This window comes from Seriola lalandi, unplaced genomic scaffold, assembly GCF_002814215.2.
Source record: "Seriola lalandi dorsalis isolate HSWRI2012SDOR001 ecotype SW California unplaced genomic scaffold, Sedor1 jcf7180002054883, whole genome shotgun sequence".
Classification (NCBI taxonomy): domain Eukaryota; kingdom Metazoa; phylum Chordata; class Actinopteri; order Carangiformes; family Carangidae; genus Seriola; species Seriola lalandi.
Window position 1 is genome coordinate 5,271,043 of NW_019525658.1, and position 14,155 is coordinate 5,285,197.

Consider the following 14,155-nt stretch of genomic DNA (forward strand, 5'->3'; position numbering starts at 1 on the left):
AGAGAGAGAGAGAGAGAGAGAGAGACACACACACATCTTGCTCCACCTCCATGTTTGACAGGTTACTTTCTAGACTACACTTAGAAATACTGTCCTCTACTATCCTCAGTCACAAGCTCTGAGCAGCAACGGATCTCTTGCCTCTGTGTGTGTGTGTGTGTGTGTGTGTGTGTGTGTGTGTGTGTGTGTGTGTGTGTGTGTCTGCAGGGGTATCATCTTTTTTCAGCTTGTCTCGTTGGGTGCTCTCTATCTCACTTGGCCCCCTCCGGCCTTTGTGCATTCCTGTGCGGGCCAGACAGCCACTGGTGACATAACAGCGCTCACAGGGAAACGATCCCACATATTCAGGCTAGATTTCAGGCTGTGGGACACCTCCCACCTCCCATCCGAGTCTGATTACCCTCTGCCCCTACAACACCTAACACACCCATGACGTGACAAGGTACAGCTCACAGCTGATATGTGATGAGATTTTTCATTGGATTTTAATCCTGGACAATCACTTAGACCAGACTGACTTCTTCATTAAAAGAAAATAAATACCTTTGTCATCTACAGCTCAAGGTGACTGCTGAGTTTCAAGATCCTCTTTCCACTTTGGTTAATTTACCTGACAAATTTGCAGTTTGAACAGAACAGGAAACTCTGGTTCCCAGCAGCCCACACAAGAGGCTGGAAAAACTGAGCTACAACTAAACTTTACTGCAGATCTCAGCTTTCAAAAACAACTTTTTAAACATCATTAACAAAAGTTATTACATGTATATTTGATATACCCTTTTGTATTTATTGAATCAATCATAAATTTGCATCAAGAGTCAATTTTACCCTGCAATTATGTGCTGGTGAAACTGCTTCCAAATAACCTCAAACCTGACTGCTTGTATGTAGCATGTTGGCCACATAAATTCATAAGATTTTATTCACCAAATTAAGTACCAAAACCTAGGAACATGGCAAAAGCAGACAGGATGTAAAGAAGCCAACAGTGAGGCCAGGTCATCTAAACATTTTGTCTGGAGGTAAAACTGAAAGGCAGCAGAATAGAAATGCTGGTGAGAATTCCTCACTGCTCAGAAAAAGTGTGCTGACACACATCTACAGAAAGCACAGAGGGTCAAAGGTGAACATGGAAGTTGGTCTGTAAGCTCCAACAATAATAATTGACTACTGTTGACTTTCAGTTTCCCCTCTACATAAATTAGCTGGTGACAACAATCTGACTGTCAGTGATAGGAATAGTGTCCAAAGCCTTGAAGCCAAAAATCAGGGTGCATGAAAGCTGACATTCTGTTAAAGAGGGAGACACTCGGCCCAGCACAGATCGGTATCATCTCACAATCACTTGTCTGACCAGTAATTGAGAAGGACTATTCTCGTCCTGGGTTTTGGTCTCGTTATCATCGTCTCCCTCTCTCACAAGCCTCTATCTGCCCGTTTAAAGAGAATGGGAAGATCAGTATATGGTTTCTATAGTGCACTGTAGCAGGGAGGGGGTGGGGTGGAGGTGGTGGGGCACTCTACATCTATGTAATGGAGGAGCTGGTGCTCTCCACTGCCTGCCAAGAGCTGGAAAGACATGTAGGGGTGGAGGAGGTGAGGAGAGCGAGAAAACGCAAGGAAAGAGAGAGAGAGAGACAGAGAGAGAGAGAGAGAGAGAGAGAAGAAGAGAGAAGTCACTACTACTGACACACATGCACACATACACACCAGAAACATGGCGTCTCCCCTCCCCCACTACTCACACATCCATGGCACAGGAAAAAAAAAAACTGGAGCTTGTACATAGTGGGTTGAATGACTTCACATACATACATACATGGCATCCTGCCATTCCTCCAAGTCTCCACGCCACCAAAAATAAAAAACTACCATGGCTGATCAACCAATGACCCACTCTTCTCTGGCAGAAATCAACCCCCCCCCCCCCGAGAGGCAAATTCACTCAGTCACTGTGCTGGTCTGTCTGTTTATGATCAAGAGCCAACACCACACCAGACCATATCAAATCATCTCAGCTGTGCACAAACTCTTATTAATAACAAGCTGCCCTTAAACAGTAATGAGTAATAACTGATGAAGAGCTCACAGCTGATGAGGCAGTTGCTGCAGCTTAACCCAACGTTGCAGTTAAACAACAGTCAACGGTAAAGTAAAGGCTGGTGAGCTCAGAGGTTTCACTGCTGGAAACAAGGACAGATCTGCAGCAGCTCGGCGTCTACTTGACATGCTAAGCTAGTCCGGCATTTTCTTCACTAAGCATGTCTAAAAATGTAGTGCAGCGTAAGCACGTTAACACACGAGCTGGAAACAGGTACATTCCTGCAGCGCTTCACATCTTCACTGTGGCTTTTAGTGTAATGGTGGAAATGGACGATCAAACGTGTCACTGTCTTTGCCAACATTGTCAAGTCTGACGGACGTTATACTGGTGAACAGGTTCAGCCAAATATTTGAGTAGCACTAGTTTCCTTCTATAGGGCAGTATTGTCTGCACATGTATGGAAATGTTAAGGCTGCAACTAATGATTATGAATTAATGATGAATGAATGAATTAATCTGCTAATTATTTTCTTGATTTATTCGATAAAATACCAGAAAATTGTTCAAAAAGTCTCGATCACAGTTTCTCAAAGTCGTGTTTTGACAGTTCAAAAACCCAAGGATATTCAACTTGATATAAAACAGAGAAAGGCAGGAAATATTTCAACTTGAGGCTGAAAGCAGCAATTATTGACACGTTTGCTTAAAAATTACTTCAACAATTTGTTGATTATGAAAACAGTTGCCATTTATTTTTATGTCCATCAACAAATCAATTTCTTCCCTCACAGCTGCAATTCTAGTAGAGACACATATGGAAGATAAAATCTCTTCCTCTTATCAAGTCCACTAATGAGGTAGATGCATGTAATTATTTTGATTTCTCAAATGCAATTTTGACGGGAGCTGAAATGATTAGCCAATTAAACAATTAATCAACTCACAGAAAATAAATTGGCCATAAATGTCATTTATCAAGAAAAAAAAAAACCTCACCAAACTTTCTGTTGCAGCTTCTCCAGTGTCAGGACATGTTGCTGTTTTACATCAGAGGGGTTTGGACTGTTTGGTCAGAATAAACAAAATACTTGAAGACCTCAGCTTGGGGCAACCTCCGAGTTCTTAAAACGGTTCAAAGCAAACAATTAACTGAAAAAACAATCAACCGATTACAGCTGATAAAAATAATTGGTAGTCGCAGTCGACATAGTGAGATGTAGAGAATGAAAAAGGGGCTGTGTATGCAGCCGTCTAGTGACTTTAGATCTGAGGATAATACAGCTGGATATACATTGTGTTACGGGGTTAACAGGCCTGTACATAAACTTATTTATGTACCTGTTTACATGCGTCACCTCATGTGCTCTATACATTGGATACTGAACACGGCATTTACCCAGTAGACACTTGAGCTCAGGCTATTCTTCAAACAAATTTAGTTTGCACAAACTAAATTGTGTCGTCCGACCGCATCTGAAATGTTTGTCGCTGTTATTAATACACAAAGCCGAGGCAACACGCCTGCCGTCACAGAGAGCGGCAGGACGTGATAATAGTTCAAATGGGGATAATGGTGCAGACTTGCAAAGCATTCATGATGTTGCACTTGTTTGTACACAAGAAACGCAACAGAGGTGGTTGTATAAAGAATGACCTCACCTTTGCGCACACGGCCGTAGGCGTGTTTGCCTAATACTTGGTTTCAGAAAGCTAAAGATAAAAGTTGTCGGACGCAGCTCCTCCCAATTTCCAATGTCAACAAGGTGTTGGACAGGAGGGTTTTAGAAGGTTTCATCAATCACTTTGTCTGAAAGTGACACTTTTATTGCACTGAGGCACTGGATGTAATAACTGCATTAGTTTGCATGCACAAAATGTCTTCCCATTCAGCAGGTATGCTAATCGATGAAATAAAGTTCTATTTTGTCTGATTAAATTCATAAGAATCACAAGGTAAGACACGGAGGTAAAGAAATACATACGAGTCAGTTGAAGATTTAGATGCTTGGAGACACTGAAACGTGGACAGTGTAAACAGGGCTGTGAAGTGTCTGTCCACAACATGTAGCACACTCTAGTCCCTGTGTACATCAGTGTTGTAACTTGTATGTATTGCATATACATTGGGCTCCGTGTGGTAAGAAGGCTATATATAAACCTATTTATATTCACCACCGCGTGTGCTCTGCACACACATTTCCACACATCAGAGGGAGACAATCACTCCACTGGAGGGCGGATGACTGACAGCGTGGACTGTTGTGCCTTAATGGCCGACATACCTGATGTGGGTTCAAGTAAGTATACAATCAGTCTGAATGGGTGACACTCTAGTCTGTACTTCTGCATTTCATTGCTGCTTCCCATTTAACATGGCATTTATGGTATTATATTGATTAACTGACACGCTGGGCGGTGCTTTGGGCCGTTAACCCCTTTATTCCGTGTTTTTACTGGTGTTTCATTCAGAGTTTTCGTGTTTATAGAAACATACTTTAGGTGATATAGAATATGATTCCACCAGCGCTTTTTCTTGCACCCCCCCCCCCTACTGATGTTTGATGTGAACATTGATTGAAGCTCCTGACCTTTATCTGTATCTGCAAATCTGTAACATACCTGGCTGATTGGAAAAACTGCATGAATAAGCAGGTTTATAGGTGTTCCTAATAGAGTGTACATCATCCCCCTCACCAAAACAATCGATGCACTCGAATTTTCAAAAGGACTTCACAGCTGCTTCATGAGTGTTCATTTCCCAATGACCCTACCTCACAGGATGTGCACATATCCCCCAGCATGGGGTCATGAAGCCAAACTGCAATCTTATCACAGAGCGCACATCGATCTGTGGGGCGTTGATGCAACATGAATCTGTTCCCATAAGATTGATTTATGGAATTCAGATTACAGACTCTGTATGTACACTATGTGTGAGCAGTAGTGTCCACTGAGGTGACTGGAGCTGCCAAGAGCTGCCCCCTCACTGAAATGTCTTCTGCAGTCACCTTGACTGACCCAGTTTGCCTGAGCAAGTGGCCATTCAGACAGACTGATGTTTGCTGCTGTCAGTCACGCTTTACAGAAGACAATGGGAAGACTAAACGTGACCTTAGAGCAACAAACTCACACATGAAAGTGCAGCCACAGCTCTTAATGACCGAGTTATGAATAAATTAACCATTAAGCATGCCAAATTTCTACACTGGGATTTTTTTTGGAAAAACAAATACCTCTAACATCACATTGTTGTGTACATAACTGATATACACATTTCACTGTGTAGTCTGAAACAGCCAGTTATAAACTGTCCTCCAAATACTTAAAATGCTCTGTGCATACAGTCTGTCAGTGCCGTTGACAAATTACCTGTCAAGCCTTTGATGCTTTCCTGTCTGAGTGGAGAATCTCTACAATATGACTGTTTGGTCCATTAACCTATAGAGCTACATTCCCTCCACAACAAATGGTTTGGGTTGGAAGAGAGGGAGAAGTACGTGTGTTTCAAATGGCTTCCTTTAACAGGGAAGAAAAATCTTAATATCTTTAAGTGTAATGAATATGATGATCATAATTTTGGATGTGGGTGGATAGTTTCATTTTGTATTACCCTGGTTTTTGGCACAGCATGAAAACACACAACACAAGAAGGAATATAGCCGCAAGCGACAATGAGCGAGGTTTGAGTACAGTCAGCACAATCAGCTGACTGTACTTAAACAGACAATTAGCTCTGCAGGTAAACTGGGTAAATTCTGTTTTCACAATGCCACAGATAAACACAACAGACGTCTATGACACTGAATGCACTGAAAGTTAAGACGTTTTATATACAGTACATATGCTGAAGTAACAACTTGTGACTCCCTTTCTGTAGCATCTGAACTAATACTTTAGGAGCTTTGAGAATTAATTATGCAAATATTGAAAAAAGTGGAGTGAAGGACTTGGAGCTTGCAGTGGAGCAAAGTTTCATCACATATTACCAGATGTGTTTCAAAAACATTCAAATCCCTGCAACCTTCAAGGGATTTTTGACAATGTTTTGAAGATTTGAGTGCTGCATTTCTTAACGTGTGATTCCTCACTTATAAACTCCACACACATTGATCAGTTAAAAGAGAGATGACCTTTGATCACGTCTTCTTAGTGTCACAGAAAAGGATGTAGTCAATTATGAGAAATAAACTTTCTGAATTTTTCCACCTCTTCCAGGCAGAATAAGGAAAGACTGTTCAGTCTGTCCGAACAGATTGACTACATTTGTAGCAACAGCTTAAACCAAATTTGATTTGTGAGCATTTCACGACACTTAAAGACACAATTATTATAACAACACAGAGTATCAAAATGAAGAGTAATAACTTCTGTGCAGCTTGACTTTTGATGTGTGAAATTTTCTGAAGATGAAATCAAGTTTGATGCATGTGAAGACTTGAAGAATTTGGACACAACGCAAAATCACATGATCAGTTGTGGAATCATCTACTGAGTCAAGAGAAAAATGTTTTTTGTTTCTAGCTCATGTCTCAAGCTCAAACAGCCAATTACACTTCTGATGTGAAAAACAAACACCAATCTGGGAACAATGGATTAACCCTGCTGCACTCAGTGGGGGCACATCTGAAGTGGGGATATGATGAGCAGCTAGTTGCTGAGCTGCAAAACAATGAAGTTTGTAGTTTTTTGGCCACAAGAGTCTTTACCTGCTACTTGTGTTTTTCTTGCTTTTGCTTTTCCTTTTCAAGCTTTCCCTCTCTCGACTGCTGATGAAGGGTGGCATGGAGGCATAGCCGTGTTCTGCTTCTGCAAGAAAATCAACAACATAGTGGTCACATGTCCTGCTATCTGGCAATGCAAAATACAGTGTTACCGCACCACAGTGAAAAAGCAGCCAAAGGGGGTGTAGCAAGACTGTAAAATGTGCCACTTTTGATCTTGATCCCTTTGACATTCAGCAACAATGTCTTGTGCTGAAGTGTCTGCATGCAATGAATGGATTTCATGCGGTATATTTATACAGTATTTTCTCCCCTCAGCCTGGACAATGATGTCATCTTGAACTAGAATAAACCCCACTAGCAAACCACAACAGAAGGAAAGGAGGGGCCTCCATGAAAACAATGTCTCCCTGCACATCTGACTGCATCTGCAACATATGCATTTATTCTTTCATTATCACAAATGCAAATGCACGTGTGTTTGCACACTGCATTATTGCATTATGGCCCCAGAAATAACTTAATAATGATTTGAACCTATTTTAGGTAAGCGATTAATTCTGCTGTATGGTGCAAAATCCAATAACGTTAATGCAATTAATGCATGGCCCGATTACTTGATGTAAAACAATAAAGGACAGGTACAGGATTTAAATGGGCTTCAAAATGACAGGTGCATAAATTAGCGTTTTCTGTGGGGGGATGGGTGCCGATGTGATTTCTCAGAAATAAAACAAACCGTAGTAAACAATGCAATTATACTTTACCTCGTTCTCTGCGATCAAGGTACTCGGCTGCTTCGATCAACATCTGCACCATTCCGATCGCCGCCATTTTCAACAATATCACTGATAATATAACAATCCGATGAGGGATTCCGTGGCTGTACACAACCTGCTTCAGGTCCTACCACTGACTCTCCTTCTCAGCACTCAGGTGGCTCACTGCTCTGTCACTGATTATTTTAAAAGGCGAGAGGTAACGTTAAAGAGTTACTCCTGCAGCGTGTCAAACGGGCTATTTAAAAGTTAAAGGTCATGAATTCAGCACCAATCACTTTTAAAAGCCAAACAGTGTTCGTCTTTAATGATTGTTTAAATGGTTCAGGTCAGGGTTTGTTGTTAGCCGGCTAGTCAAGGCTGGCGCCCCCTCTTTTTAAAATTGTTGGCAAAATATTGTTAGCTTTAGCTATAGGTAGTTCTTCGAAAAAAAGGCGTCTTGTTGATAAAACAAAACGATGGCTTGATTGACATATAAAAATGAGTCGAGTATTAAGTGTATGTTCTGTTCGGGTAAAAAGTAAGTTGGCTAATGTTAGCGCTGGAGACAAGTTGCCTGAATAATAAAAAAGAAAAGTTCTTCCTAGCTCGGTTGAATAGTGTAAAAATTGAGCCAATCGAAAGACAAGAGCGTTGTTGGCTTGTTCAGTGGTCACACACTTGCCTGATGTGAAACAGAAAGAAAAACAAGCTAGCTATCTTAAAGTTCAACCGACGATGTCCTACAACCTTATCGATTCGGGGCTATGTGGCTAATTTTGTGCTGGTTTGTCGCTGATCACGCGTGATACGTCTCGCTGGAAATGCAGATAGCGACTGACATCAGCTAAGGAGCAGTGAGTGTTTATCAAACTGCTGCCAAAATAGTGGCTTGTTGATCTGGACCACGGCTAACTACTGTACTTTACCACAAAGCTTCTGTGTACTGCGATATTATTGGGTACTGGATATATCAAATCAAGCTGCTATTGGATGCTTAAGCCGTCAAACATCGGGAGGGCTCGGCACTGACTGCCACTGAGGGCCGTCTTCCGCCATTTTGGTTCTAATTCTCGTTCAAAAATACTCAGTACGCGGAGCCGCAATGGCCGTCGTTTCTGCACTACATAATCGCGCGCCGTGAATGGTTGCTTTCTGACCAACTTGTTACCTATTGGCTGCTTTGCCCACGAGCTAAAGTGACAACGCCCGCTTGTGACAGAAGACACGCCCCTCTGCCATGCTGTTTCGCGGTGTATGGCAACGATTGGCTCCCGTGGTGTTGTTTGTCTTATTTTTCGATCAGAGATTGGTCAGATTCACATGCTCTCTTACTATTGGTCTCTTGGTTCTCCTATCACAGAGTGTCTATCCGCGCAGGCGTACTGTCGACTGCTTTCAGAAACCTGACTTCAAAATGAGACTGATGGCCATTATAAACCAGGACTGGAAGTACAATTACATGGAACTGGAACATGGGTTTATTTGCTTAAAAACATCCTTCATCTTGAACTAAATTTAATCCTGGAATGGTAGACCAACTCATAGCGTACACTTACTGAGAACACCAAACTGGATTAAATTTTGCTGACAAGAATATATATCCAAGTACTACCTGAGTGAATGATAAATTAGACTTACAGGGCCTGTTGCCCTGACTTTGTAATACCGTGATAACATTTATTAATGTTAAACATCACAGTGTGAAGACACTAACAATTACCTATTAGAAACTGTTCCTGCAAATCAAGGCAGATGCAGTTGACTTTGATATACATAATATACATTTTCATATCAAGGACTGTAAGCACATTTTTTAAAGCCTTTATTTCAAAAGAAAAAACACCATCCACATCAACAACATAAAGCTCCATGCAGTGTGCCCACACAGGGTCTTCTGTTAATACTCAGCTGTGCTTTACTGCAAACATTATTTACATTTATGTGTTTACTGGTAAAAAGGTATATGCAGAACTGTTGCATCACACAAAACAAGTTAGAGATAACAGGAAAAAGCACAATATAATCCACTGTGAAGGGAGGACAGAGGTAAGCTTCTTGAGTATCACAATGAGACTCTGATACTTTCAAGCAATGAAGTCCAGTGGTCGGTTGAATCCACCTTTTCTGTTCATGTACTGCCTAAAAAAAATAAATTAATAAATATATAAGAAAACATTGCATCACTGTTACCCTCGCAACACTTGCAGATTACATCATCGTGCACCAATAGGAGAGCTGGGATCTCTGCATAGAAACACCTGCAGAGGTGATTGGCTCGCTACAATAACAGTGGTTTATGCCGAGTGCTCACTGTGAGGGGCCTGAAAAGTTGATGCTATAACCCAGAAACCTGAGCAACAACTGGGCTTCAGACAATAACATCAAAAAGATAACTCGATAAATAAAACAGGGACTTATTAAACCTTTTCAAAAACTGTCTGGCTGCATGCAGCACTGTCATAAAGCTGCACAACTCACAAACAGCTCTGTACTGTTAGAAACTGCCCCCCCCCAATTAGTTGACATACCTGTATTTCCGCTTCATGGTCACGTTGACAGCATATGCGTTTACTGAGCCATCGGTTTTCCTACCCTGTTTGAAAACAATGTTACTGCATCTCACATGTCGCAAATAAAACATCAGAAACATCACAGTTGAAATTATAAAGTGACATTAATTAGGAAATGTTGTCTGCTTGACTTACAGTGTGCATTTTATTCATAAAACTAATCTGTTAGGACACTTTAGAAGCTGTCCAAGCCTTTGAAAACCTTTCAAAATTAACTACAAACACTAAACAGAAAAGCATGGATACATTTTTTATTTACTTGTTGGTACATAAAACCATGACAGGAACTTTTTAAAGACATTATAAAAACAATAAGAATGTTCTGAATGTCCATTATGCATTTTATAATAGTGAGTTGTTTTGATCAACTGACATAAGAGCGCCAAGACACTTATTCAAACTTTTCTACAAACAGACTCATCAGCCCTCACTGGCCAACTCAATATTCCCCTTGATTTCATAAGCCTGCAGCTGCTTTCTGTGAAGGAGTTGCAAACAAACAGCACAAATGTGAGAAAAAAGTGTGATTTCAGCCCCAGAGATATGGCTCATTGTCCAGTAGAAGCTGTTCTTAAGTTAGATTTTTACAGTTTTCTGTGTTTTTAGGGTCAGGTGATCAGTCTAAAATATTGAAAAAGAGAAATCACAGTCACCACTGCTTCAAAACAAATAGAATGAACCAGAAATCAGTGAGGTATCGGTTCGATGAGGAACAATCTTTCATCGAGGAACAACAACTACATTGCACAGAGGCCATCAGCTGCATCAACTGTGCTGTTCACATGGTGTTCATATCACAATGGATTCATTGGTGCATCGAGCAAATTCATAGAAATAAATGCACGTGTACCTGTCTTCAATTTAATTGGAGAATGCAAGGAACTTAATCTGAAATAAACTGCACCTCCTTGTGGCTGCAAAACAAAACGTAGGGCAGTCCTCTGTATTCTCACCTTGCTGGTATCGAAGGAGCCAAATCCCATCGTTTTCATCATCTCAATTTCCTCCTCTGTTTTGCCCTGCATGTCCTCCGCTGTTAAAAAATGATAGCATTGAATTTTGACAAAAAACATAAATGTTGCACCTGAAAATGCCATAAACACTGAAAGCTGAATTCCCTACTTAATTTATATGAATATATAATGTCAACATTATTCATTATACCTGATATCTGAATGGGCTTTGCTGCCTTATCCTTTGACTCTTTGCGTTCGTCGTCACGTCTGTCTTTTTGTCTCCCAGGAGAGAGGGAGGAGGAGCGATGACGTCTAGCAGGAGACCTGCAGAGGGAACACACAGATGGCTGCAGGACGGGTTATCACAACTACAGAGGGCAGAAATGCTGAGTAACGTTGTTCATGGTTTGTTTAAATCTATTTAGGTTGCAGATAAATGTGCTTGTCGAGATAAAAAAAACATAAATGTAAAGTCCACCATTTGCTTCTGTAGGGGGACGCCTCGAAATTTGTAATGGAGGCAAAAAACACTACCTGACTAGGTTTATAAATAATCTTTCTACACAAACAACACACCTGCATCTATTACTCTCAAAGTAAAAAAGTAACATTGCTGATTTATGTCATAAACCTGAGAAGACAACCAGATACAGCAGCAAAGAGAAAAACTAATCAGGACTTCGAAACTCACCTCGAACGTCTCCTGTGAGGAGACCGCGAGCGACTTCTGCGCCTGTCTCTGTCCCGATCACGAGAACGAGAGCGATCCCTCTCCCTTCGCCTTCGCTCACGCTCCCGTGATGTTGAGCGGGAACGTCTTCTCTCTGCAGAGTGGAAATGAGATTGTGACGTTAGCTGTAAAGTGAGAAAATTTAAACAGGGCATATTTGCATCCACACACCATAACATTCTTCTTTACATAGAGGATTTAATTTTCTGCAACATGTTTCCAATATGCTATACATGTAAAGTCTTATTTTAGTGTTGTATGTGCAGTTTTATTTTCTTTTTAGGATACACAGAATTCAAATTTATGCCACAAGGCACTGGGATGAATGCCGGGTGACCTACTCTGGAAAATGAATAAACATGCTCGGAAACTGCCAACATATTGTTCAAGTATATACTTCTTATTGTTGATATAGTTAGAGATACTGCAGCAGTGTCAGTATTGTTTTCCTTTAGCCTTTAACTTTTGATCACTTCAGGAAAAACCCATGGTCCACAACATATCCAAGAACACATTAGTATACAGCTGATGTTCTCTGATCTCAGCTAATGTTCCTTCAAAAGCCTTTGTAATCTGGTTGGTAATGCAATCACTGCTTCATGAGGTAAAGTTTTAACCAGTATCCTGTAAAACACGTGTGGGTTGAGAACATTGTGACAATATTTCCCTGTTGATGCTGAACACTGAGTAGCAAACTCTGTCATATCATATTCAATGTCAGAATAATCAGCAGATTGAACCCAAAACCACCACCACACCACCACCAGTCTTTGAAGCCAGACAACACTGAGATAAGAAGATAATAATCAGTAGTCACTGCCTAAAATTGGGGCACACAAATAAGGTTAATTGAAACATTGAAACAGTGTGATATATGTGATATATGACCACATATACTGGCCTACACAGAGTCTTGGTACAATAGCGGTGGGAAAACAGGTTAAGCTCTTCAGACCTTAATTCTGCTGCTAATTCCACACATATATTTAGTGACATACTCAAAAAAGCTAAAAACACAAGTTATGAAACCAAACATATTGCATTTAATAATGATAATGGATTGTCTTTCCGATTTGATGGTGGCTTAAACTGATAATATGGAGACATACTGGCCTGCCTTTATTCGTTCCCATTGATAAGGCATGGTAAGCAACATATCTTTCAGTTATGCGGAAAACGCCACAGAGCAGCTTTAGTTTGGACCACATGTTGTTTAAGACGGGCAACTAAGTACAAACAGTAACGCCAACTCGACAGATAGTAGCTTAGGTTTTCGCAATTATGTGTAAAAAATAGCAATAAGCCGAAACAGCATCTTATTTTTCCAATATTTTCTCTTGTACCATTGTTATTTAGGAAAAGGCCAAAGTGAGTTTTGCACAGACCCAGAATATTCTGCTTTAACATACTCACACACCTACAAAGCCCACTTATTAAACCGTGTTACCGCTGTCTAACATTAATATAACGTTAGCTATAATTGTGCTAAATAACTATGCTAACGTTACTTAAATAACTACATAGAGGGGGATGCATAGTTAGCTAACTTATAGAAAAGCAGCATTAATGTTAAACATGAGTCACGTATTAATGTGTAAAATTAGTGTAAATAGAAGGAAAATAAGTTAATGAACATCTTATCATATGCGCATTCGCTTTCTTCCAAAAAGAGAGAACAACTGTAAACCCAAATAATCATTCGTTGTGTTCGGTTAGCTAAATTAGCCACTTCTAGCTTCTTACCTCGTCTTTGGGGAGTACGACTCCTGCTCCTGCCCATTTCCCTAACAGATCAAATCTTACCTTCGTAGATAAACGTACTACTAAATAGAAAAAATGTACTTGCAGATATTAACAATCTGTTAGTTGATTTAATTCCGTTAACGTTAATGGCTGCTACTCAGAGGATCTTCTGTTGTCTCTTGTGGTTGGTAGGCGAGCTTCCGATGACCTTTCTCAATAAGCGCGCCCCCTACCGAGCTGGAGGCGAGCCTGTCTTTTTATAGCTGCTGTTCAGATGGCACACAGAGCGGATACATAGAGCTCATTATTACACATAAAACTTATTATTATCATCCATTATTTGCTCATAATGGACATTACTTAGACTATTGTTAGTACTTAGTACTAAACTATTTTAACAAATACTGTGTATTAGTTTTTAGCTAATAGTGGTATTAGCACACAGTAAGATAAATATTCTCATAAACTAAATGGAGTATAATGTCCAACACCTACAGTGTAAATCTGGCTTTTGCAATCATGCTTTTGCAGCATTCTGCTCACTCTTTAAGTAGCAAGTTGTAAATACAGGAGGGAAAAAAACAAAAGAAGAAATGCAAGATAATCAAGCAGAGAAAGAGAAGACATTGC

General features: G+C 40.4%; 2 protein-coding genes across 3 annotated transcripts in view; both read right to left on the reverse strand.

The window, feature by feature from the left end:
- mxd1 (MAX dimerization protein 1) overlaps nt 1-8,425 on the reverse strand; it is a 17,522-nt gene extending 9,097 nt beyond the window's left edge. Inside the window, exons 1-2 of one of the 2 annotated variants that reach the window (XM_087171612.1) lie at nt 7,533-8,425; nt 6,751-6,850 (exon numbers count right to left, since the gene is read on the reverse strand). In XM_087171612.1, the coding sequence (XP_087027738.1) occupies nt 6,751-6,850; nt 7,533-7,599 (167 nt within the window). In that variant the 5' untranslated portion in view covers nt 7,600-8,425. The remainder of the gene's footprint in view (nt 1-6,750; nt 6,851-7,532) is intronic. The other variant, XM_023397720.2, reaches the window with a different exon arrangement.
- Nucleotides 8,426-9,331: 906 nt separating this feature from the next.
- On the reverse strand, nt 9,332-13,727 carry snrnp27 (small nuclear ribonucleoprotein 27 (U4/U6.U5)). The gene is made up of 6 exons (XM_023397689.2): nt 13,526-13,727; nt 11,744-11,876; nt 11,261-11,376; nt 11,050-11,129; nt 10,055-10,119; nt 9,332-9,665 (listed from the first exon to the last, which is right to left on the reverse strand). The coding sequence occupies exons 1-6, from the start codon at nt 13,560-13,562 to the stop codon at nt 9,611-9,613; spliced, it is 486 nt and encodes a 161-aa protein (XP_023253457.1). The 5' UTR covers nt 13,563-13,727; the 3' UTR covers nt 9,332-9,610.
- Between the last annotated feature and the right edge of the window lie 428 nt (nt 13,728-14,155).

Bases quoted from the DNA above. Each gene is read 5' to 3' on its own strand.
- snrnp27 (XM_023397689.2), bottom strand. From the start codon at position 13,562: ATGGGCAGGAGCAGGAGTCGTACTCCCCAAAGACGAG. The intron at 11,877-13,525 runs GTAAGAAGCTAG...TCCACTCTGCAG, and splicing joins TCGTACTCCCCAAAGACGAG to AGAGAAGACGTTCCCGCTCA. The intron at 10,120-11,049 runs GTGAGAATACAG...GTTTTCAAACAG, and splicing joins GCTCCTTCGATACCAGCAAG to GGTAGGAAAACCGATGGCTC.